The sequence below is a fragment of the Oryx dammah genome, unplaced genomic scaffold (genome assembly GCF_014754425.2).
Source record: "Oryx dammah isolate SB20612 unplaced genomic scaffold, SCBI_Odam_1.1 HiC_scaffold_5, whole genome shotgun sequence".
In the NCBI taxonomy this organism is placed as follows: Eukaryota; Metazoa; Chordata; class Mammalia; order Artiodactyla; family Bovidae; genus Oryx; species Oryx dammah.
Genome location: NW_024070189.1, coordinates 102351730 through 102375590, shown reverse-complemented (window position 1 = coordinate 102375590; position 23861 = coordinate 102351730). Strand labels below are relative to the sequence as shown.

The following is a 23861-nucleotide window of genomic DNA, read 5'->3' as shown; positions in this document are numbered from 1 at the left end:
CTTGTGCGGATGTCCTCAGGGAGGCGTGGAGTTCAGGCCTGGAAGACCACTAGGCTAGGATGGGACGGGCTCACCTTGACCCCCACATCCGGTCTGGAACCCCCAGGGCCCTGGTGTCCACTTCCCATGTTGCGATACGAGTGTCCACCGGCCACACACAACAGGCAGCAAGTGGGTGGGTCCTGCTTTATTTGGAACTGGCAAGGACCCCTCTCCTGGCTGCCCCATACCCACCCGGGGCCTGGAGAGAGCCGAGGGTCAGGGAGGGGCGTACCGCAGGAATCAGGGGACCAGAGGAAGCTCCAAGCTCCCCCAGCTCCCATCAGGGAGGAAGCAGACCTGCCCTCGCCTGCCGTCTGGCCCTACTCTCTGCCCGAACAGTCTGGGTGGGGTGCAGTGGTTCGGGCCCCAGTCCACTCAGCCCAACTCAGCTTCGGCTCCTTGAACTCCAAGAGGCGCCACTGTACAGGGCTTCTTGGATGGCGTGGAAGTGGCGGCCACACGATGGCCAAAATTGAGGGGTCCGGTGGCAGGCAGGGCTGTCACCCGCAGTCTGAAGGGGCCACGGGTGGCCACCAGTGTGGGGGACTCCGAGCCACCTGGTCTAGGGGGCCGGAGCCAGGCCAGGGAGGCAGGGCGGGTGGGGGTGGGCGTATGGCTTGGGCGATGAGGCCAGGCAGGGCCTGCAGGGAGGTGCCCAACGCATCCAGGCGGCTTTCAAGGGCAGCCAGGCGGGCCTCAAGCTCCTCGTGCTGGGCGTGCAGCTCGGACATGAGGTCGTACATGACATTCTGGGTCTGCCGGACAGAGAGGCGGGAGAGAGAGGAGAAACCAGGTGAGAGAGAGGGAGGGATGGGCACAGAGAGACGGCAGGGCAGCCCCGGTTGGGTGGTGACCCACTAATTGGACCCAGCCCAGCCGAAGGTCTCTTGGGTGGACCCCAGGGAGTGGTGGAAGAACAGGTGAGGCGAGACACAGGTCTTGAATGCCAGGCTTGGGCCCAGCAGTCCAGGGGAAGGTCAAGGGGGTGTCCTGGGGCCCAGTGGGTGTGACCAGAGTTGCTGAGGGGATGAACTAGCCACATGGTGCATAAAATCAGAGGGTGGTCTTCTGTGATTCTGGACTGACGTTGCTCCAGGCTGGGAACATGGTCGAGGGGGAGGAGGCTAGCTTGTGAACTGTCCCCCGCTTCCCACATTAGACTGGGGGGGATGGGGGTCTTGGGGGAGAGGTGACCGCGCCAAGAATCTGACTCCATCACAGACCAGCGGACACGACCGCCACAACAGTCACTGTTACAGCAGGTGGTGGGGTGTCCCTGCCACCTCGACTGCTTCTCATAACCCAGCAAGCAGGGGTGTCCAAACAGATGAGCCGGGGAGTTGTAGAGGGAGGCGGGACACACACTGACAGCCCTCGGTGCAGATGTTGCTGTAGCCACCAGGTGGCGCTAGCCCGTGGTCTAGCTTGGTCCATTCTCAGCCCAGCTCTCTGCAGACTAGACCTTCCTGCCCCGGGGTACCCACCCGCCCTCCGGGGGCGGTCCGAAGCTCACCACCCATTCTGGCCTCAGGCTTGTGTCACCCCACCCTCCCTCGCCATGTTCTGGCTTTGTGGGAGGAAGACTGGTCATCCACACCACAGCTCCTTCTTTCCGAACCCGCCCCAAATCTTTACCTGGGCCTGCCTTCCACCCTTTCCTGTTACTGGTAAACAAATCCCATCCCAGGGTGAACAAATGCCTCTGGGGCCCTCCTAGGGCCACAGACCCTCATCCCAGCCTGCCTCAAGGGACCACACAGTCCCCAAAGCCAGGGAGTAACATCTGGAAGCATCCAGCCCTTGGACTGGAGAAGGAAATGGCAACCCATTCAGGTATTCTTGCCTGGAGAATTCTGTGGACAGAGGAGGCTGGCAGGCTGCAGTCCTTGGAGTCCCAAAGAGTTGGACACGACTGAGCAACTGAACAACTGGATGGTTTTTTTGGCCCTCTCTGAGGTTTAAGTTTTTATTAGAATATATATTTTGTTTTCGTTGGAGAGATACAAATTAAATCAGCAACCTTGGAAAGCATTAAAATTTAATACTGGAAAACATTTTAACCTCATTAAATTAAAAAAAAAAATTAGAAACCATATCCTAATCCAGTGAAAGACTTACTTCAAAGAAACCTTCCTTAAATGTATTTTGAGAGGAGCATACTGCTGTAATTACAGGTTTAAATAACTTTTAGCAATTCACATTTTAATCATCTATACTCAGGAAGCAAGGATGATAATGGATAATCCAGACTATAATATACCTGAGTTTTTCAAAGGCATTTAATATATATATTTGGAGCTGTTATCTCATTTGCATCAAATTAGTTGGCCAAGGACTTCTATATGCTCTTAGGATTATGCTCTTTCTACTACCAACTGAATTATTTCTTCAGGCTTCTAGAATGTTTTTTCCTCTGTAACGTACCCTTCCAAATTAAGTTTATGTAGGTTAGTATTAAATTAAATTGCATTCTTGTTTTATTTTGGCCATACTGCACGGCTTGCATCATCTCAGGGGCTACAGCAGTGAAAGCCTGGAATCCTACCCATAGGCTACTAGGGAACTCCCTTAAATTGCATTCGCTTGCTAATGATGAAGAGAGTGAGTCCAAAATGTGATGAGTATGACTAGTAAAATAGAAGAGGACTTCACATTTTCTAAGGATAATAGTAAATTAGGCTCAGATCTATTAACTGATTAGGAGGTGGAGTCAATTAGTTCACACGTGAACTATTTGTGAAAGGGCAGATGGGAGTTGAGAAGAGTGTGACAAATATTCTAAGAGCTTGCCCAGCTGAAGTTGAGTCAGTTGACATATCTTCTAATGGATGAATACAAAGCAAGAAATCGGAAGGGACCTGACGTTAGAACTAACAACCAGATCCATGTCTAACACAAAGTGACCTTACAGAGCTCTGGTGACCAACTTTAATCTCCTCAAAGATATTTAATTGCTATACAAATAAGCTTTCACCTGAGGCTCTGCTCTCTTGCTTATTTAGTCGCCAAGTCATGTCTGACTCTTTGGGACTGCATGGCCTGTAGTCCGCCAGGCTCCTCTGTCCATGGGATTCTCCAGGCAAGAATGCTAGAGTGGGTAGCCATTTCCTTCTTCGGGGGATCTTCCCGACCCAGGGATTAAACCCGGGCCTCCTGCATTGGCAGGTGGATTCTTTTACCACTGAGCCGCTTGGGAAGTCTATAATTTGAATGTATATTCATAGCAAAAGAAATTTGTTTTTCTTTTAAACTTTAGAGCCTCTATGTAGCTGACATTTCTAAATATGAAAGTACCACTTCACCAATTTAGCCCACTAATTACATATTCTTATTAGAGCTATTAATTAAAAGTGTAAAATAGCCGCCAACATTCCAAAGTAAAGATTTTACACACAGATGTAGATTTCTGGCATCTCTCTAACAAGGCAGGACCCTTGCAGACAGGACTCACGTGCCCAGTGGCTGCCCCCTGCCCTGCACCCCTGGCCTGTACCATGGGCACCAGCACTTTGTCCCTCCCTGGCAGGAGCTGGGCCTGGTTCTTTACTGAACACCCCTCCTCCTCCTCTACCCGGCTTCCCTGGTGGCTCAGACAGGAAAGAATCCACCTGTGATGCAGGAGACCAAGGTTGGATCCCTAGGTTGGGAAGATCCCCTGGAGAAGGGAATGGCAACTCACTCCAGTACTCTTGTCTGGAGAATTCCATGGACAGAGGAGCCTGGTAGGCTATAGTCCATGGGGTCACAAAAGAGTCAGTCATGACTGAGCAATTAACATTCCTCATCCTCCCATGAAGGCCCAACAACCCCTTCTGGCCCCCGGAGCTGCCCCACCTTGCCCTGCCCTCCTCACCTTGGCCAGGTCTGCGAGTGTGTTGGTCTGGTCATTCAGCTTCCCTTGCTCAATCTTCACACTCCGGAGCCTGGGGGACAGGTGAGCAGGTGGGGTTGGGCAGAGGCTGCAGTGGGGTCAGGGGTCTTCCATGCAACTCACCCCACCCAGAGTCACCTTGTGGGATATGCAGTTGGGGGATGAGGGGCAAACTGGAGGTCCCCTTGCAGCCTGTCCCCTCCTGGCATGCAGGGGGCAGCAGGGCCTGGGGGATGGTTCAGCACACATGCACTAACCCCCAGGGAAGAGACTTACTTCTGCGCTCTGGTGGGACCCGGCGGAGCAGAAAGAAACCACAAGGCAATTTTAATCTCAGCACAGCTGGGTGGCCCGTACCCAACCCGGCCCACCTCCCATGTGCACCACCCCATGGCCCTTGCTCTTGGGAGAGGTCCAGCCTCTGAGGGGGTGGTACCCGCCCTCAGGGATGCATCGTCTCTCTGCTTCCTCTCTCCAACAGGGCCCTCCCAGCAAATGCAGCTGCCTGCAGCCCTGCAGCCGTACTGTATGCCAGCCTGTAACAAGCTCCTGGCCCTGGAGATGACATTTAGTCCAGAAAACTGTGCCCACACATTTCCTGAGGGGGAAACCGAGGCTTAGAGGGGGGCAAAGCCGGTGCCTACTGGCCTCCTACCAGGACTTGAACCTGCACTGCCACCCAGCCTCTGGGACCTTGGGCCTAGGGACGGCTCCCTATGCAGGCGTGGGGGTTCGTCCTCACCCCTTCTCTCCGCCCCTTCTGTAGCTAAGCCAGCCCGGGGAGACCATTTCAGGCAGGCCTCTTTTTTTTCCTCCTCACTGGTCCAAACTCAACCCCTGCATATCCAGCATGTGACAGACGCTTGGAGAGGACCCCTGGGTCCCACCCATCCTGGGTGTTGTCAGCAACCCTGGGGGGACCTACTTCTCAGTCTGTAGAAGGAGAGGCATATACTGGCAAGCCCAATACTGGAAGTCTGGGGGTGCCCTGGAGAGGAAACGGAGGCTTGCTAAGGACCCACGGACATGCCTGCCATGGGGAAGTCATTCTTGGCATCTCTGGAACCTTCCTGTTGCAGGTTGGATGGTGTCCCCACAAAAGACATGCTGAAGTCCTAACCTCCAGCACCTCACAATGTGACTGTTTGGAAATGGAGTCTTTACAGGTTTAATCAGGTTAAGATAACTGGTATACTGGTATCCTTATAAAGGGGGGAGGTTTGGACACACACAGGGAGGGGGAATGGCGTGAGGACACAGGGAGAGCACATGAAGATGGAGGGTCGGAGCAATGCTTCTGTGAGCCAAGGAGCGCTGGGGCTGCCAACAGCTAGGAGAGACGCCCGCGACAGACCTTCCCCCAGTGTCCTCAGAGGGAGAACAATCCTGCCAACACCTTGACTGTGGACTTCTGGCCTCCAGAGTGGTGCAATCACAAATTCTGTTTGAAACCACCCAGCTTGTGGTACTTTGTTAAAGCAGCCCTCGGAAACGCGTACACTGCACGCTGTCCCCAGTCTGTCCCCTCTGAGACCATGTCTCCCTTTCCACCGGCTGCTCATACCACACTCCCGCCGTGGGGACTCTCCAGCTCAGAAGGTGCCATGGCTCCCTCAGGCCTGTAGGCGGCACCTCTTGTCTGCTGGGCACTGTGCTCATTCCCACCGCCCACCTTTGTCCAAACTGGGCGCACTCCTTGGTGTACATGCCCACCTCTTGGTTCCTACCCAAACTCCATCCATCTTTCAGGCCCTAGTCCAAATGTGCTTGATTTCATCCGCTGTTCTTATAAGGCTGATCTGAGGGGGGTGCAGGAGGACCTGAAGGTGAGTGAAATAGTCTTGCCCCAGAGCAAAAGAACACAGGTAACTCACAGAGCAGGTGCCTTCGCCACTGACCTAACTGTCCTCAGTTCCTACCCTCCAACTTCTCCCAGAGAACTTTCAGGGATATCTCTTAGACCAAGGTCCAGAGCAGAGACATGTCTGTGCCCCCCAAGCCTGGCACACCAGCTGGTGGAGGAAGTTCTTGTGGGATAACCGAATGAACATATCGAGGGTGTCAACAACAACAGCAGTCCCCATTTTCAGGAAATACTATGTGGCAGACAGGCGCAGGCAAGCCATCTGGTCACCCCAACTGTGTTCGATCCACACTCCATTCCTGGAGAAGAGGGATGTCACCACTGTTTCCACTTTACAGATAAGCAAACGAAGCTTGAAGTAGCATAGTCAACTTGCTGAGGCCCCACAGTTAGGTGGCAGAGACCAGACTGGGACCCTGTGGTCAGGAAACAACCTTTGAAGGGTCAGCAAGGATGGCTGTAGGGTCTTGTGAGCAAACAGGACAAACACCTGGGCACAGTGATGCCAAGTAAGTGGGGTATCGATTTCTTTCCCTGCTTTATAGGTGACAATGGAAGCAGAAGTTGGGGTACCATGTGTTAACAGAATACTTGTTCTGTGCCATGAACTACGCCAGGCATTTTTGCATATCATTCCATTTAGACCTCCCCACAGTCTTGTGAAGCAGAGATTGCTATCATGCTAAATTAATTCAATCATAACAGTAAACACAATAAATGTAAATGGATTAAACTCTAGCTAAAAAACAAGGATGGTACAGTAAACACAATAAATGTTAATGGACTAAAGTCTCTAGTTAAAAGACAAGGATGATAGGGGCTCAAGAAGACTTTTAGGTTAATGGATCTGTTCATTATCTTGACTGTAGTGATAGTTTCATGGGTGTACACATATGTTAATACGGATCAAACTGTGCACTCTAAATAGCTGCAGTTGACTGTATGTTGATTATATTTTAATAAAGCTATTCTTTAAAAAGAGGCAAAATGAGTAAACAGGATTTTAAAAAGTAAAGTTAGCTAGCTGAGCTTCCTCACTCACGGCCTGGTCTTCTACGACCACACTACCCTGCGGTGCCCCAGTAGCTGACCACGCTAGCCACACTCTGGAGCCTCCCCACAGCATGCTGCCTGACTCTCCTGCTCACACAGGGGTTTGCAGTGTTGCCTCTCATCTCTGTTCCTTATGGCTGACTCGATCGCCTTCCTGCTGTACTAGTTCAGACCCTAACATTGTTTTCCTCACTCTGATTCATCAGCCCCTGAGTCTGGTTGAGTTCTTAGGGCAAGAATCCATCTGATTTTCCTGCTGCTGTTGCTGCTGCTGCTAAGTCACTTCAGTTGTGTCCAACCCTGTGCGACCCCATAGATGGCAGCCCACCAGGCTCCCCTATGCCTGGAATTCTCAAGGCAAGAACACTGGAGTGGGGTACCATTTCCTTCTCCAATGCATGAAAGCGAAAAGTGAAAGGGAAGTTGCTCAGTCTAAGGAAGCTCAATTGTGAATGAGGTTTTCCAGAATGTAAGAGCTGGGAATGCATAGACTCATTCTGAAAAGTGCCTTAAAATGCTTGAAATTTTTAAATCAGGTACTATGTGACTCAACTCTAATTTATTGTTGAGTGCCGGATCCCATAGAATTCGGACCTGTTTAAATTCTAGGCTGCGCACTGTCCCATACCGCCTATATGTAGCCAGTGAACATTGAAATGTGACTCGTCTGAATAAAAACAGGTTGTAGCTGTAAAATACCCACCAGACTGCAAAGATTTAGTATCAAAAACTTTCTAAAATATTAATGATTTTTATATCAGTCATATATTAGTAAGTGATAATGATTTTTATATATTAGGTTGAATAAATATATTAAAATTAATTTCACTTATTTCTTTTCACCTTTTAGAAATGTACTAGAAAATTTTAAACTATGTATGTTACTCACATAATATTTCTTGTGGACAGTGATTGGCATATTATGGTTTATAGGCCAAATTCTGGGCAGCTATTTGTTTTAGAAAACAAAGTTTTACTGGAGCATAGTTACACCCATTCACCTTGCTGCCTTCCTGCCACAACAGCAGAGTTGAGTAGTTGCAATAGAGGCATTTTGGCTCACAAAGCCTAAAATAATAAATATCTGGTCCTTTACAGAAAAAGTCTGCCAGCTCTGGCTGAACACTGGATTCACCTGAGGAACTTAAACTTGAGCTCAGGCTGTATCCCAGACTCTACTGTAACTGGCATTTGGTATGGCCTATGGGATTTTAAAAAGCACTCCCTAGGTGACTCCAATGCGCAGTCAACATGATAACTACTTGATTAAATAATTCTCAGGAAAAAGGGACAACAGAGAAAATTAAGTAATCTCTAATAACCCCACATGATCATACAAATCAGGCCACAAATTTAATTCTGAGCTTCCTGGAAGCCAAAGCAAAAAGGGGAAGCTGCTTTCGTGTCTAAGGTGAAAGGCATTTTGGCTATTCTGGAGAGTAAAATATGCTTCCTGCCACTTATGTTGGGTGGTCTGCATGATTTATCAGAGGTGATTGTCCTGCAAAAGTGCTGGTCCCACTATCCCACCCAGCACAGAAGCCGTAGGCCCCAACCGACCACCCAGAATGGGAATGGTCCTGATGTATGTAGCCACGACGAGCTGTCTGGCCTCGTCTGCAGCCTCCTCCCCGCGAGCCAGGGCTGCCTCTGTGCCAGGTGGACACAGAAACGCGAGTGGGAAAGGTGCTGGACTTACTGATGGATGGCTTGGAGGAACTTACGCTGGTGTTTCCGAACCCGGGCCTGGTCTGGCTTTTTCACCAGCCTGGTGTGTTTGTAGATGAGCCACGTCTCCCTGAGAACGTTAGCAGCGGCGTTTTTCACCTGAGGCCAAAGAAAGAACAGTTCCTTGCTGCTGCTGCCGCTCACTCAGTCATGTCCAACTCTTTGTGGCCCCATAGACTCTAGCCCGCTAGGCTCCTCTGTCCATGGGATTTTTTCAAGCAAGAATATTGGAGTGGGTTGCCATTTCCTCCTCCAGGGGATCTTCCTGACCCAGGGATCCAACCTACATCTACTGCAATGACAGGTGGATTCTTTACCACTGAGCTACGTGGGAAGCCTCGAGTAGGCACAAAACTATGGAAGGCTCTGGAAACTTCTGGAAACTTCTGGAAACTTCCAGAAACTCCCAGAAACTGGAATAGAAGTGTCCTTCTGGGGTCCTGGGACTGTAAGGCAGGGCCATGTTTACCCAGACACATCTGTACTGTGTGTGTGTGTGCATGTATGCGTGCCTAACAAACATCACTCACCACAGGCCAGACCCTTTCTATACATCTTGCTAATGTTACCTCGGTGAACCTACACATGGTGGAACCTCTCTCACTTTATATGTGAGGCAACAGGCACAGAGAGACCCACCTGCTGAGGTCATACAGCTTATAAGTTGCACCTGGCTGCCTGCCTCTCATTGAGTGGCCCACGGCTGGGCTGTGACTGAGCACGGAAGTGGACACCTGTGGCCGTAGCCACGACTCTGTGCACAGCTCAAAGGCGTTCACATGGCGCAGCTCAGGGCACTCGGCATACACAGGCAGCATGGTGTGACCCATGGGCACACATGCAGAAGTAAGGCGGGGAGAGCCAGCCCTGAGGACCAGGAGGTGAAATGGCTGTGTTGGGGCTGGTGTCCTTACCCGCTTGGTGAGCTGAGTGTCCATCATGAAGTTGTGCACGTGTTTCTCTGCCTTGGTGAGCTCCAGCTTCCGGGCCACCACAGCCACCACGAGTGCCGTGCAGCCAGCCCCCTGCATGAAGAAGGTGAGGGGGCATGTCAGAATCTACCCCATATGGGTCGCAAGTAGGACACCCTCCCTCCTCCAGAAAGCCTTCCTGGTTCCCCTCTCACCTTTGCTCTCCAAACCTGCAGGTTGGCAAATCTCATCTTCTGAGTTCACTGACTCTAACCCCTTGCTTAACACCACCGAATGTCCAGGGAGTCTGTGCCATACATTAGTCCGTTTGATTCCCAACAACCCCAGGAGGCAGGACCACTCTTATCCCTCTTGGGCAGAGGGGAAAAGTGAGGCTCAAAGATAAGGAAAAGGACAAGCAGCAGGAAGGATCTGCACGTACGTTTGGGGCTGACGCCCATGGAGGTGGAGGATGGGAAGAATTTCCATCCAGGCTTTGGGGTCTACATGATGGAGACAGAGACCCAGCTGACACGTTGCTGACAAGTAATGCGGTAACTGGTAGGGTCAGAAGGGTGGTGAGAAAGAAGGTCAGGTCAGGTGACCATGGTGGGGCATTTTCAAGACAGCAGAGGCAAAGTATAGGTCCCAGGATGCGGGGAAGTAAAAGAAGGGGTCGTCTCCCCTGTGATGGGGGGCTCCCTGCTCTTAGCAACCACTTTCCCCAGTATGTCCTGAATGGCAGCCAGTCCCTCAGTGAGGGAAGGAGGCCAGAGAGGACTTGCTTGTCCACTTGGCAGCCACTTGAGAGGCAGAAGGGCAGGAGGGAGGACCCAAGGAGGAGGGCAAGGCTGCCAGGCAGGAGTAGGGGCGGACAGTGAAAAGTGATGGAGGAGGGAGAGAAAGGGGGCATTCGGCCACTGAGATCGGGATCCTGGGAGCACAGGACATCCAGCTGTCGTCCGCCCAGGAGTGGCCAGGGAGCAGGTGGCAGGGGCCGGTGAGGGGGGCCAGTGAGGGGGGCCGCTGAGGGGCCGGAAGGCGGCTCCCTGGTTGTACCAAGGCTCTCTCTGGCACCTCAGCTGCCCACTGCTTCCTCCTGTGGGTGCTGCATACAGGATGGAAGGAAGGAAGAGACCCAAACCCAGCCCCTGGGGACCAGGGGAGAGGCTAGTTTTTCTTACAGATGGAAGCAAACATTTATGGGGAAGGGTGGGCACAAAGTCACCCCTTGAGGAGATTCCATCATGCATTTCTGGCCAGGATATGGGTCTTGGGAGGACTCAGGAGTCTGTGTTCAAGAAAAGCCCTGTCTAAAACATTCTCTGACATAAATCGTACCAGTGTTTTCTTAGGTCAGTCTTCCAAAGCAATAGGAATAAAAATAAACAAATGGGAACTAGTCAAACTTACAAGCTTTTGCACAACAAAGGAAACCACACAGACACAAAAAGAAAAAAGACAACCTACACAATGGGAGAAAATATTTGCAAATGATGTAACAGAAAAGGGCTTAATTTCCAAAATACACTGACAGCTCATACAACTCAACAACAAAAAACAAACAGCCCAGTTGAAAAATGAGCAGAACACATGAATAGCTATTTCTCCAAAGAAGACACACAAATGGGCAATAGGCACATAAAAAGACGCTCAACATCTGTGACAGAGATGCAAATCAAAACGATAATGAGGAACCTCCTCACACCTGTCAGAATGACCACCATTAAAAAGTCTACCAATAACAAATACTGGAAAGGGTGTGGAGAAGAGGAAACCCTCCTGCACTGTCGATGGGAATGGACGTTGGTTCAGTCACTACGGAAAACCGTGTGGAGGTTCCTCAGAAAACGAAAAATGGAATTACCATACCATCCAGCAATTCCACTCCTGGGCAGATACCCAGACAAAACTACAATTCACAAAGGTACATGCAGCCCTATATTCAAAGCAGCACCGTTCACAATAGCTAAGAAATGGAAACAATCTAAATACCCACTGACGGATGACTGGATAAAGATGTGGTACATATACACGGTGGAATACTACTCAGCTATAAAAAAAGAATAAAATAATGCCTCTTGCAGCAACATGGGTGAGACTAGGCATTATCATACGAAGTGAAGTAACTAAAAACAAGAAAGACAAATACCATATGGCATCACTTATATGTGGAATCTAAAACGTGGCACAGATGAACCCATCTACAGAGCAGAAGCAAACTCACAGACATAGAGAGCAAACCTGTGGTTGTCAGGAGGGAGAGGGAGGTGGAAGGGAGGGGTGGAAGTGTGGGATTAGCAGACACAAACTGTTACATATAGAATGGGTAAACAAGACCCTACTAATACAGCACAGGAGACTATATTCAGTATCCTGTGATAAACCATAATGGAAAATAATATTTAATAAAAAGAATGTTTTCTGTGTATAACTGGGTCATTAGCTATAAGCAAAGATTGGCACAACATTGTAAATCAACTATACTTCAATAAAAAGTTAAAAACAAAAATCCCTGTCAACTGGGGCAAAGAACATATTGGGAACCTCCATGTGGAGTACTATGCAGCCAGGAAGAAGACGGGCTGCTGGCCAGTGTGCCACACAATAGCACAGATGCCACCTCCAGTTTCGAGGAGGCCATGCAGGGACGCCTTGAAGTTCAAGGGTGAGCACGTGTGTGTTCTATAACATACTGGAAGGGAGTGGGCCACGGAACAGTGACAGGGAGGGGCACACTTGGACAAGGATGGCAGAGGAGACAATAACAGGAGAATAAGAAACAAAGGGGCCTGAAAGACCAAGGCGTGGCTTCATGTGGCGCCTGGCTATGTGGCAACAGTAAAGCAAGAAATACCCCAGGGTACAAACACTCCTGCATCTGCTGGAGCTGAGGGCCAGGAGTGAGCTGCAGGCTAAATACTAAACTCAGTTTCTGGAAGGAGGCTCATTCCAGTGGAGATAACACGGCTTTTCTGTTTCACTGTGGGTTTTCTGGGTTTAAAGTCATCTTATCTGAATACTTTGGTTTCTTTATTTGTAAAGTTCATTTCAGGTCTTCCCTGGTGGCTCACTAGTAAAGAACTCGCCTGCCAAAGCAGGAGATGCGGGCTTGACCCCTGTATCAGCAAGATCCCCTGGAGAAGGGAATGGCTACCCACGCCAGTATTCTTGTCTGGAGAACCCTATGGACAGAGGAGCCCGGCAGGCTATAGTCCACGGGGTCGCAGAGCTGGACATAACTGAGAGACTGACAGGCTCACGTTTCTTCATAGCAGTGGTTGGGGGGTGGGTTGCCGATAAGGCTCAAGAGTGTATGCAGGGCCTGCGTTCCTTTAACCTGGCCTCAGGTGATCTCTGGATGAGCTTCTGTGGTTCTCGTGATTGTCAAACTGACCTCTCTGGAATGAAGCCTGCTTCTCCAAGTATTGCATCACCTTGGATTGGAGGTTTTAGTTCCGTAGAAGAGCTCAAAGATACTATTATGTGTGTCCCTGAGGCAGAACCGGGGCCCTGCCCCAAGGTTGCGCTGCGGGTTCCGGCTGCTCCTCTTCTGTCTCAGTATCCCCTCCCCTGATCGGCCACTCTCTGAAAGGTTTCTGTGCCCACAGGGTCCTGCTCAATTTCAATTTGTGAAAAAATTAACACAAACAAGCCAAAGGAAGCCAACCTAATCACCCCCCATGGTCCTCCCCAGGCCACTTATTTTCCTTTGTACAGAAATGCGTTTGTCCCTACGAAAGTCTGTCATCATCCCCACGAAAGTCCGTCATCGTCCCCACCATGGTTTTCTTTCCTCCCACAGAAGGAGGGGCTGTGTTTCCACTGGGCCCGCTCGGCCCCCTTCACTGCATGTTGACTGTCTCACGTTGTCACCACCTCCCCAGGCCTGTGGCTCTCTCCCCTCTTCGCCCTTTGTCTCTTTCTTTTTAGACACGAGCTAGGGGTACACATCCTCCTCTGGCCCTGACTGGGTTCTTGCTTCTATAGGCTAAGCTGACCCAGCCCTTTCTTAGTTAAAAGGCTTTATGCATGTTTCCTTATGTTATTTTACAATCTACTCCAGCACCCCACCCCCAGAAAATTAAATTTGTTGTTGTTTAGTTGCTAAGTTGTGTCTGACTCTTTGCAACACCATGGACTATAGCCCACCAGGCTCCTCTGTCCATGGAATTCTCCAGGCAAGAATACTGGAGTGGGTAGCCGTCCCCTTCTCCAGGGGACCTTCCTGATCCAGAGATCGAACCCGGGTCTCCTGCATTGCAGGCAGATTCTTTATCACCTGAACCTCCAGGGAAAACTCCACCCTGGAGCCATTGCTATGAAACGCTTCACCAAATCCTCCCGGGTTGGGATACACAGTTTTGAGGGGGCACAAGCCTGCTGTCTGGCAAAGCAATAAAGCTATTCTTTTATATTTCACCCCAAACTCTATCTCCAAGATTTGATTTGAAATCAGTACACAGAGGCCAAGTTTCTGGCATCAAAATGAACATGTTAACTGGGGGCTAGGGATAGGCGTTCCCTACCATATGTCAAACGAGTCACAATTCAAAATATGGAAAAGCACTTATGGAGATCAAAGAAGCCTGGAGAGAAAGAAGGTTTCAGAAGGAAGGGATGGGCAGGGAACCTAATGATCAAATCACGGTAAAGACAAGGCACCAGACGTCAAAGGTTGCCCACACAAGCAGACGGACTTAGGAAGACTTTAGGGAAGACGGGGTGCTGCCTGGGCCCAGAGTCACATGAGATAAACTTCACACCCAAAGGGCTCAGTGGGATGCTCAGCACACCCTGAGAGTTAGGCAAGGATGGGGAACTGGGTTATGATGGTAGGGGTCGGGGGTATTGACTGGGTATCTGAGGCATTCATGGCTTTAGACATTTCACAAAAATGAAGGGACTGAGTCCCTGCAAGAAGCAGAGGGAGTAGGCACTGGTTACAGCCAGGGAAACCAAGGCACAGAAGCATCAAGCCCCTTGCCTTGGATCCAAGGACTGTGAGTTACGTGGGCTGTGGGGCACAAAGGGGCAATGGTGACTCTTGGTTCCGAGTGGACCACAGCATTTGGCCTGGCAGGCGCAGAAGCTGTATGACTCAGGCTGGAAGAAGCCAAGAAGAAATGTCCCCTGGAAGCCTAAAGGGGTGGGTTTCAGGTCGCATCAGAGGGAAGGGGGCAATGGAGGGCTGACACACGGAGGAACTCTGAGTAGGCTCAGCTCGAAATGGGGTGAGCTGCTGTGAGTGGGGACATGCAGGGGCCCTCGCCCTTACCATGATGCCGGTGAGCAGGCACACGCCCTTCCCGCAGTAGGTGTGGGGCACCATGTCACCGTAGCCGATGGAGAGGAAGGTGATGGAGATGAGCCACATGGCCCCCAGGAAGTTGCTGGTCACTTCCTGCTTGTCGTGGTACCTGAAGGGGAGCCAGGGAGGGCCTAGTCAGTCCACACTGGTCCCTCTGCCTTCATCACACCCCCAGGGGCAGTGCCAGGAAGGCAGGGCCCTGGGTCCACCTGACTGCATGGGGGCCTTGACCGCAGGAAGCTGACCACTCTGGAGACTCAAAGTGTCCAAAGTGTTGCTGTAGGGCAGTGTGGGGCAATGGTTAGTGCCCAGGACAGCCTCATGGTCCTCCTGACGACACCCCAGGGCAGAGGGCACCCATACCCTCCTCCCCAGCATCCCTTCCAACACCCTCCTTTCACCTGACCGCTAAGCTGCTCGTTATGGGGCAGTAAGGGGTCCAGGTGAGGGAGCGTCCACATGTGTCCACGCATAAGCACACGATCCCCCTCCCAAAGACAGACACACAGACAGATGCAAACACGGGTGGCCATGGGCAACCAGAAGCGGCAGGAAGTAGAGGCGAGGATTCAGGTCAGACACCAGGAAGAACTTCCCTAATCAGCAAGGCCCTGGGGAGGGAGGAGGACTCCACAGGGAGACAGAAGCCTACAGGAGCAAGCCCTGGGCCTGGGAGTCCTAGGACAGTCAACACGTGGAGGGCAACTGCTCCAACTTCAGGCCTGAGAATCTTCTGGTGTTAGGAGGGAAAGGCGGCAGCATGTTTAGCTCTGGGGAGAGACCTGGGACTCAACTTTTGTTATTCAAGAGGACAGATTCCAAGGCCTTGCAAAGGGACATGATTTTGTCCCAGTCAAAGCCAAGCCTGAGACTCTGGCTGCACAGGCTACGAACTGATGGTATCTGTGGTCAGCCCGAGGCTGAGGAACTGGTGCTCTGGATCTGGGGGTGGTTCAAAGCTTTGCTCCAGCCCAGTACCCTGCTTGCAAAACCCCTCCAGCTCAGGGAGGTCAGGAAGCCCTTCCCAGATGACCCCTCTCCTTTTGGGCCACAGAGGCCAGGCAGGGGGAGCTGGTGGGGAGGGCTGCTCCCGGCAGATGGGGCTGGGGTCAGGGGCTCAAGATAAGGAAGAGACGGAGACTTCCCTGGAGGTCCAGTGGTTAGGACTCCGAGCTTCCAATGCATGGCGCACAGGTTCAATCCCTGTTCAGACAACTAAGATCCCACATGCCATGGGGCGTGACCGAAAAAAAAAAGACAAGGAGGAGATGGAAACCCAAAAGGTGGGAAGGAGGGATGGAGGCCTTTCCATTCAGCCTGGGCTTCCAGCTGCCTGCTAGGTGAGGGGCACCAGGGACTGAGCCTCGTCTTTCACTGTCGCACCTGAGCCTGAAGCTGCACCAGCTTCCACTTCTCCAGAGACCAGCACCTCACACCCAGGAGGCAGGAGGAGCCGGGAACCTATCAGCTGTCAGCCATGGGCGCGGAGGCTCCAGGCCTGGCTGGAGCTCTGGTGGGGGCTACTGGGTCACCCCGGACCAGGGGGTGGGGGGCATGCAGGAGGTGGGGTGGGACAGAGCCACTGGGGTGGAGCAAGGCGGGCGAGGGGGCGTCAAGCGGTGTCACAGGGCTCAGAATTTAGGATTGGCTGCCCCTGACCTTGCCCCGTTCCCCGCCCTCACCAGGCGCCCCTGCAGTGACCCAGCCTGGACCTCAGCGATGCCTGACGCGGGGCACCCTCTCCCACTCCCCAGCCCCCAGCCCTCGGGTTTGTGGGAACTGGCACGCAGGCATGTCAGGGGAATAAGGGGCCCCCATGTGATCCTCAGCCGTGGTGATGGGAAGAGCTGGGCCCTCTCTGCCAGGAGCCCCACATCAGGCGGAGGTGGGGTTGGGGAGGGGACAACTGAAGGGGTGAGGATTGGGGTTCTGGGGACAGGTCCAGCCCAGGGACCTCCCGGGAAGCCCAGAGCCAGCACCACCCATTACAGCCCCTCCCCAGCTCATCAAGAGGCAAGAGAGACCCCCTCCCAGACAAGGTATTTCCCTGCCCTGAGAGATCCAGGGGGACCCTTCCCTCCCCATGAAGCCCCGGGGGGTTTCTGGAGAGAAGCAGGAATTGGGCCCTCAGGGTGTCCCTTTAGCTCCTCCGAGCGTCAGTGTTCTCATCTGTATGGTGGCTGGATGGCCCTGCACCCTCCAAGGCTGTTCAGAACAAACCGCCGTATGGGGGTCTTAAAAGCTGGGACTGTGCTCACTCATCCCAGACCCACTGAAGGAGCTGTCCCTGCCCCCCTGGGGCCAGCTGCCTCAACCGGGCACCAGAGCTAAACTCTTCTTCCCTCTACTCCCTTCTGCTGCCCCCTCCTTGGTGCCAAGGACCCCAGGGATGCCCAGGGCACCAGGCCCAAGAGTGACCCAAACGCACCTGCCTGGTGGCACTGGGACAAGCTCCCCCCACTGCCCATGGGCTCTGGGCGGGTCCCGGACACCCGCCTCCCCTTTCCGCTCCCTCCCCTGGTGGCAGCTGATCTTAAATTCCTGGCAGGCAGGACAGCTGACAGCTTTGCACACATAGCTCGGCTGAGGGTAGGACTCACATGTTTTCCCTACAGTCCGGCAGGGTGGGCAGAGGGGAGAAGGAGAGCAGGTTAACTTGTAGGGGATGCAGGTGGACGAAGGGGGTCCCTGTTCCTGCTGCCTCCACCACCCTGGGCCAGAGACGGGGCCAGTGGAGGGGCCCCTGGAGGGAGGGGATGCGGGAAGAGGGATGGGGTCCTGGAGGGGTGAGGGTCAGGGTAGGAGTTGGAGGTGGCTGGGGACATAGGGCTGGAGTCCCAGGGATAAGGAAGCTGCATGTGAGAGACAGTCACTGAGGCCAGGAACTGGGGGGAGGGGTCAGCAGGATCAGGGTTCACGGGGATGGAGCCATGGGTGGGTACGGGGTTCAGCAGGGTCAGAAGTCATAGGGTCAGAGTGATGGCTGGAGGAGCCCTGGGGTCACTAAAATTGTGGGTGGGCCTGAGGGTCATGGGGGGTCAGGGCCCAGGGGGTCAGGGGCGCACCTCTCGCAGACCCGCACGGTCCAGGCAGCAATGATCCAGGAGGAGATGCTGAAGACAAGGAGCACGGTGCCCGGGCAGATGGTCATGAGCGTCTTCATGACGAAGCGCGTGTTGAAGGTGATCTTGTTGAGGGCACCGATGCTGCGGCTGGAGGCGTCCGTGAAGATCTTGCTGTGCAGCAGCATGACGCGGCCCAGCAGGTAGAGACGCAGGAACATGGGCACGGATAGCAGCACGTCCACGTCGGCCTCAGCCGCGGACGGCGTGTACGTGAAGGCCAGCCGCGCTGTCCATGTGAAGCGGTAGTGGCCGGGCACCGGGTGGATGGCGCACACGGCCAGCTCCAGGGAGATGAGGAACACGCGCTCGCACGTCATGGCGATGCGCCAGTCGTCAGCCCCATTGTCCACCATGAACAGCTGCAGAGATCAGGTGGGCAGGACGCAGTGGGTGTTGGACACGCGCCCAGGCCACGGAGGGAGGGAGATCCCAGCCCCAAACTGCACCAGCTTCTACAACAAACACGGCCTCACAGGCGAAACCCCCTAGTGCCCAGGGTTGGCCATAAGTCCAGCTAAACAGGGCAACGGGTGTTTCCCCAAAAGTCAAACACAGAGTTACCACTGACCCAGCCCTCCCATTCTTAGGTATATGGGCAAGAGAGACGAGAACAGTTGTTCAAACACGTCCTGTGTGCGTGCAATCACAGTTGCACTGTTCACAGGTGCTCAAAGAAGAAACTAGCCAACGTCCATCCAGGGATGGAGAGAGAAACAGAATGTGGTCCCGCCACACACGGAACATGTCTCAGCCACGAAGAGGAGTGAAGCGCTGGCACATGCTACTCCGTGAAGACATTATGCTGAGTAAAAGACGGCAGTCACAAAAGGCCACCGGCCAGGGTCAAGGAGGCAAGGCTGCGCCTCAGTAGGCTTGGAAGGTGGGGCGCCGAGCCAGCGAGGATCATTCTCCAGCCTTCACACCCAGTGCAATTTGCCTGGGCAGGGCTGAGACAAGTTTAGGACCTCTCACTCCCCTCCTTTCATATCTGTCGGCTTCGGGGATGGGAATGTCTATCCTATGCTAGTCCCACCGCTGTACTTTGGAAGCACGCAACTTATCTGGTTCACAGCTGGAGGAAAATTTTGTCTCCAGAGGAAGTGTACCTCAAGTCTCACCCATGTCTGTTTTAGATGATACTTAGCCTGCCAATCTAGGCGATGTAAGAGACGCAAGATCTCTTGCGTCCCAGATCCCTGGGTCAGGAAGATCCCCTGGAGTAGGAAACTGCAACCCACTCCAGTATTCTTGCTGGGATAATCCCATGGACAGAGGATCCTGGTGAGCTATACAGTCCACGGGGTTGCAAAGAGTCAGACACAACTGAGTAACAGAACACACACATTTAAATATAATCTTTCTTTCTTTTTTCCTTTGGCCACACCGCACAGTATGTGGGATTTTACTTCCCTGACCTGGGATCGAACCTGGGCCCCTGAAGTGGAAGTGTGGATTCTTAACCATTGGACCACTGGGGAAGTCCCTAGATGATATTTAAAGGAGATTTTGGACTTTGAGTTGATGCTGGAATGGGTTAAGACTTTGGGGGCTGCTGGGATTGATGCATTTTGCATGGGAGAAGGACATGGATTTGGGAGGTGGGCCAGAGTGGGGAGAGTTATGGACTGAACTTTGTCCACTCAATATTCAACTGCTAAAGCCCTAGCCCCCAATATGACTATATTTGGAAATGTGACCTTTAAAGATATAATTAAGATTAAATGACGTCATAGGGGTAGGGCCCCCATCCTACAGGACTGGTGTCCTTATAAGAAGGGTATATACGGGGTATATGTGCACAGAAGGATATATGCCCATAGAGAAAAGGCTGTGTGAGGTCACAATGAGAAGACAGCCACCTGCAAGTCAAGGAGAGAGCCTCAGGAGAAACCAACCCTGCCAGCACCTGACCCTGGCCTTCCAGCCTCCAGAAATGTGAGAGAATACATGTTGTGTTAGTCACTCAGTCATGTCTGTTTATGACCCTGTGGACTGTAGCCTGCCAGGCTCCTCTGTCCATGGGATTTCCCAGGCAAGCATACTGGAGTGGGTTGCCATTTCTTTCTCCAGGGGATTTTCCCAACCCAGGGATTGAACCCAGGTCTCCTGCACTGCAGGCAGATTCTTTACTGTCCAAGCCATCAGGGAAGCCCCACAAGAAAATATACTTCTGTTGTGTAAGACACTCAGCTGTGGTGTTGCAAACGTATAGTGCTTCCTCCTTTTTTTGTTTTGCTGAATAGTATGCCATTGTATGGACAGACAACCGTTTGTTTATCCACACGTCAGTCAGTGGACATTTGGGTGGTTTCCACTTTTAGGCAACTGTGAATAATGCTGCTCTGAACACATGGGCACACATCTTTGTGCGGATGTAGTTGTTGTTTCTCCTGGGTGTGTGACTAGGGGTGGAATTGCTGGGTCATATGGTAACTCCATGTTTAACTGCTGCTGTTCCCAGCTGTCCCTTTAGAAATGCTTCCTTTACTTCAGGGGTCACCGTCCTCCTCCCCCAGCCCCTAGCCAGACTGAGGACCCCTCCCGTGTACCAGACTCTGGGTGTCCGCTGACAGGTCTGCATACAGTACAACCTAGGTAGGATTTTCCTACGCCCATCTCCTGCCAGGCTGTGGCTCCTTGAGGTTAGGGGTCAAAGGCCAGAGTCAGGAGCCAGATCTGACGCCCACTGGTGTCCCCAGGCCCTGGTGCTGGCCTGCTGTGGTAACACGTGCCTTACAAGCCCTGAACTTGGCTCTCCAGGGACCTGACCAGGTTTTGATCAACCCCTGAAATAGGAGAATCCTTGGCACATGAGAAATCTTTCAAACACAGGTCCAGTGGACTAGGAAAAGGAACCTGGGGCTACAAACACTGGACTCCATGGCTACAAAACCTCAGAAGACCCCAGGGCTGCAAAAACAATCCACGTGCACCTCAGAACCCCAGCCCACTGCCTGCTCCCTCACTGTTCGTCTTCTTTACCAAATTATCGATGAAAATTAAAATGCTGATACGCATTCCAGGAAATTTAGAGTGATCTAAACAGTGTGTTTCCGTGGAGATCTTTTTTTTTTTTTTCTTCTATAAAGTGGCTATTGATCCCTCTATATTTTAGAGGGTTCCCAGGTCCTGGGGGCTTCCCAGTTGGCGCTAGTGGTAAAGAACCCGCATGCCAATGCAAGAGATGCAAGAGAAGCAAGTTCAATCCCTGGGTTGGGAAGATCCCCTGGAGGAGAAAATGGCAACCTACTGCAGTATTCCTGCCTGGAGAATCTCATGGACAGAGGAGTCTGGCAGGCTACAGTCCAAAGGGTCACAAAGAGTTGGACACAACTGAGTGTGTACGCATGGAGGTGGCTGGTGTCGGGGGCTCTGGGGTGCAGGAAGGGGAGCTGCCCTAACCCCACTGAGCACTGACCTGGATCTCTCGGGCATGGTAGAGGATGACCAGGCCCAGCAGGATGACCGTGGAGAGGCTGATGAGGCATTTGAGTGCAAATGAGTACAGGGACTCCTGGGCAAAGAGAGAGCAGAGGGCAGGACAGACACTGTGGAGGCGGGCAGCCCTCCTGACCCCCGGACCTGGTCACTTTGCTCAGGAAGTGAAGCTCCGGTCCTTACTCCTCAGGCTTGGGCTCACAGCAAGGTGGCACTTCAGTTTATAAGGCCAGGCCTCACATGGGCACGGCACTGCATAGTTTATAAAACCAGGCCTCGAGCAGATGCAGCACTTTACCGTTTACAGGCTGACTTGGCTCTCATCTCCCTCCGTCCTGGCACCACTTGGGGACCCACAACCCGGCTCATAACCTGGCCCAGCTCGCCCTCAAAAGGGGCAAAGTTCTTTCCCTGCTCCTCAAAGCAGCTCTTCTCTGGTGCTCCAGCAGCCCCCTGCCCACCTTCAGCGAAAGCGCAGCCCCATGGTGCAAGGCGGAGGGAAGGGGCTGGAGACTTCGGGCCCCACCTGAGGCCTTCCTGCTGCCCCCAGGGGGTGGAAACAACAGGAGGCCCTGGATGCCCCCACCTTCCCACCTCCAGGGTCCCCTCAGCATCCCCCGCCCACCTCTCCTAGGGCTGATGTGGTCCCAGACCCCATGCCCAAGGGGGTCTTGGGAAGCCAAGTGGGACCAGCAGGGCCTCCCTGGGGTGCCAGGGGGAAGGGCCATGCCTACCTTGGTGTAGACCCCCCAGGACAGCTCCGTCTCTGTCACCATGACAACGATGCCGAACATGCCAAAGATTAGGGCATAGTCACTGAGGCGCTTCCGCTTCTCAAAGAGCGCCCGCCGGTGGCCCAGGCGGTGGCCAACGCTGGGGGGCTTCCCTGAGCCCCTCTGTCTGACCGCCTCATCTTCTTCCTCATCTTCTTCCTCTTCCTGGTCCTGGGGCTGCCCCCGGGGGCTGCCAGGCGAGGGTTGCGCCGGCTCGCTCTTGGCCACCACCACCTGGATGCCTGGGCCATTTGGAGGCTGCGGGGGGTGGCCGGCCTCGGGGTCCAGAGGATCTCGGCCCAGGGCACCCAGCCCGCCACCTAGTGGCCGTCCCTCGCAGCCACTGTGTCTGTGGCTGTTCATGACTATGTGGGTGCTGGCGTTGGGCTTGCTGCCGGCCGCCTGGGGCCTGGCATGGCTCAGCAACCGGGCTCCCGCGCTGACCTGCAGGGCACAGAGAACACGGTCATGTCAGGGCCTGGCCAACTGACCAGATGGCTAGGGATCCCCACCCCAGAACAGCCTGAGGCTGGAGAGGCCATGAACCCATGGCAGCTGACATGTGGACTGACCGACCACCCCAGAAACCAAGCCAACCTATGGCCCTCTTCAGCTTAAAACCTCCGCATGGACCTCCCTGGGGTCTAGCGGTTAAGAATCCGCCTCCCAATGCAGGGGATGTGGGTTCGATCCCTGGTCAGGGAAACAAAGATCCCATACGCTGCAGGGCAACTAAGCCTGCACGCTGCGACTACAGAGCCTACGCACTCTGGAGCCCACGTCACATCTAGAAAGAAGTCTGCAGCCCACAACGAAGAGCCACATGCCGCAACTAAGACCTAGTGCAGCTAAAAATAAGTAAACAAATGTAAAACAAAAACAAACCTCCCCGTGGCTCTCCAGCACTATTGCATAAAAACTCCTCCCTGTGGCCAGGAGGCCTCTATCGTCTGGCTCCTACCCATCTTATCCTTCTCACTTTCCCAGAGTCATCCCCTTTCAGCCACACTCACCTCCCCATCACCGGGTTCCAACAAGCTTGGTCCTGCTTCAGGGCCCTTGCACACACTGAGGCACCTGCTGCACCCTCTGCCTGGAACACCCTCCTACCAGGCCTTTGCCCCTTGACTTTTCTGTGTTTCCAAGTACCTAAAGCAATGGACGCTAAAAGCAATAAACACCTAGAGCAATAAACACAGGCGACACTCAGTAAACACCTCTGAAAGCCTCAAGATGGAATTCTGCTGGCTGGTTTGCCTGGGAGGATTAGAGGCCACCTAAATGAGCCGACTGGAACCACTTTAAGGTGGTCTTAAGGTAAGACCACTTTACCTTAGCTTACCTGTCTCCTGAGAAACCTGTATGCAGGTCAAGAAGCAACAGTTAGAGCCAGACATGGACTGGTTTGAAATTGGGAGAGTACATCAAGGCTGTATATTGTCACCAGGCTTATTTAACTTACATGCAGAGTACATCATGAGAAATGTTGGACTGGATGACTCCCAAGCTGGAATCAAGATTGCCAGGAGAAATATTGACAACCTCAGATATGCAGATGATACCACTAATGGCAGAAAGTGAAGAGGAATTGTAAAGCCTCTTGATGAAGGTGAAAAAGGAGAGTGAAAAAGCTGACTTGAAACTCAACATTCAAAAAACTAAGATCATGGCATCCGGTCCCATCACTCAAGGCAAATAGAAGGGGAAAATGTGTAAAGAGTGACAGATTTTATTAATATTTTCTT

The 23861-nt window shown here is 52.8% G+C and overlaps 1 protein-coding gene across 4 annotated transcripts; it reads right to left on the bottom strand.

Moving 5' to 3' along the window:
- Positions 1–167: 167 nt before the first annotated feature.
- Positions 168–22554, bottom strand: KCNN1 (potassium calcium-activated channel subfamily N member 1). Of its 4 annotated transcripts, none has more exons than XR_005721144.1 (9): positions 22078–22554; positions 21324–21419; positions 17846–18264; positions 14748–14889; positions 9473–9583; positions 8555–8657; positions 4190–4198; positions 3896–3965; positions 168–797 (listed from the first exon to the last, which is right to left on the bottom strand). XR_005721144.1 is itself a non-coding variant. In XM_040241121.1 (9 exons), the coding sequence occupies exons 1-9, from the start codon at positions 22477–22479 to the stop codon at positions 543–545; spliced, it is 1632 nt and encodes a 543-aa protein (XP_040097055.1). In that variant the 5' UTR covers positions 22480–22554; the 3' UTR covers positions 168–542. The 4 variants fall into 4 exon arrangements, 2 of the variants coding, with proteins under 2 accessions (XP_040097055.1, XP_040097056.1); XM_040241121.1 differs by having other exon boundaries at positions 8530–8657; XR_005721145.1 differs by lacking the exon at positions 4190–4198.
- Between the last annotated feature and the right edge of the window lie 1307 nt (positions 22555–23861).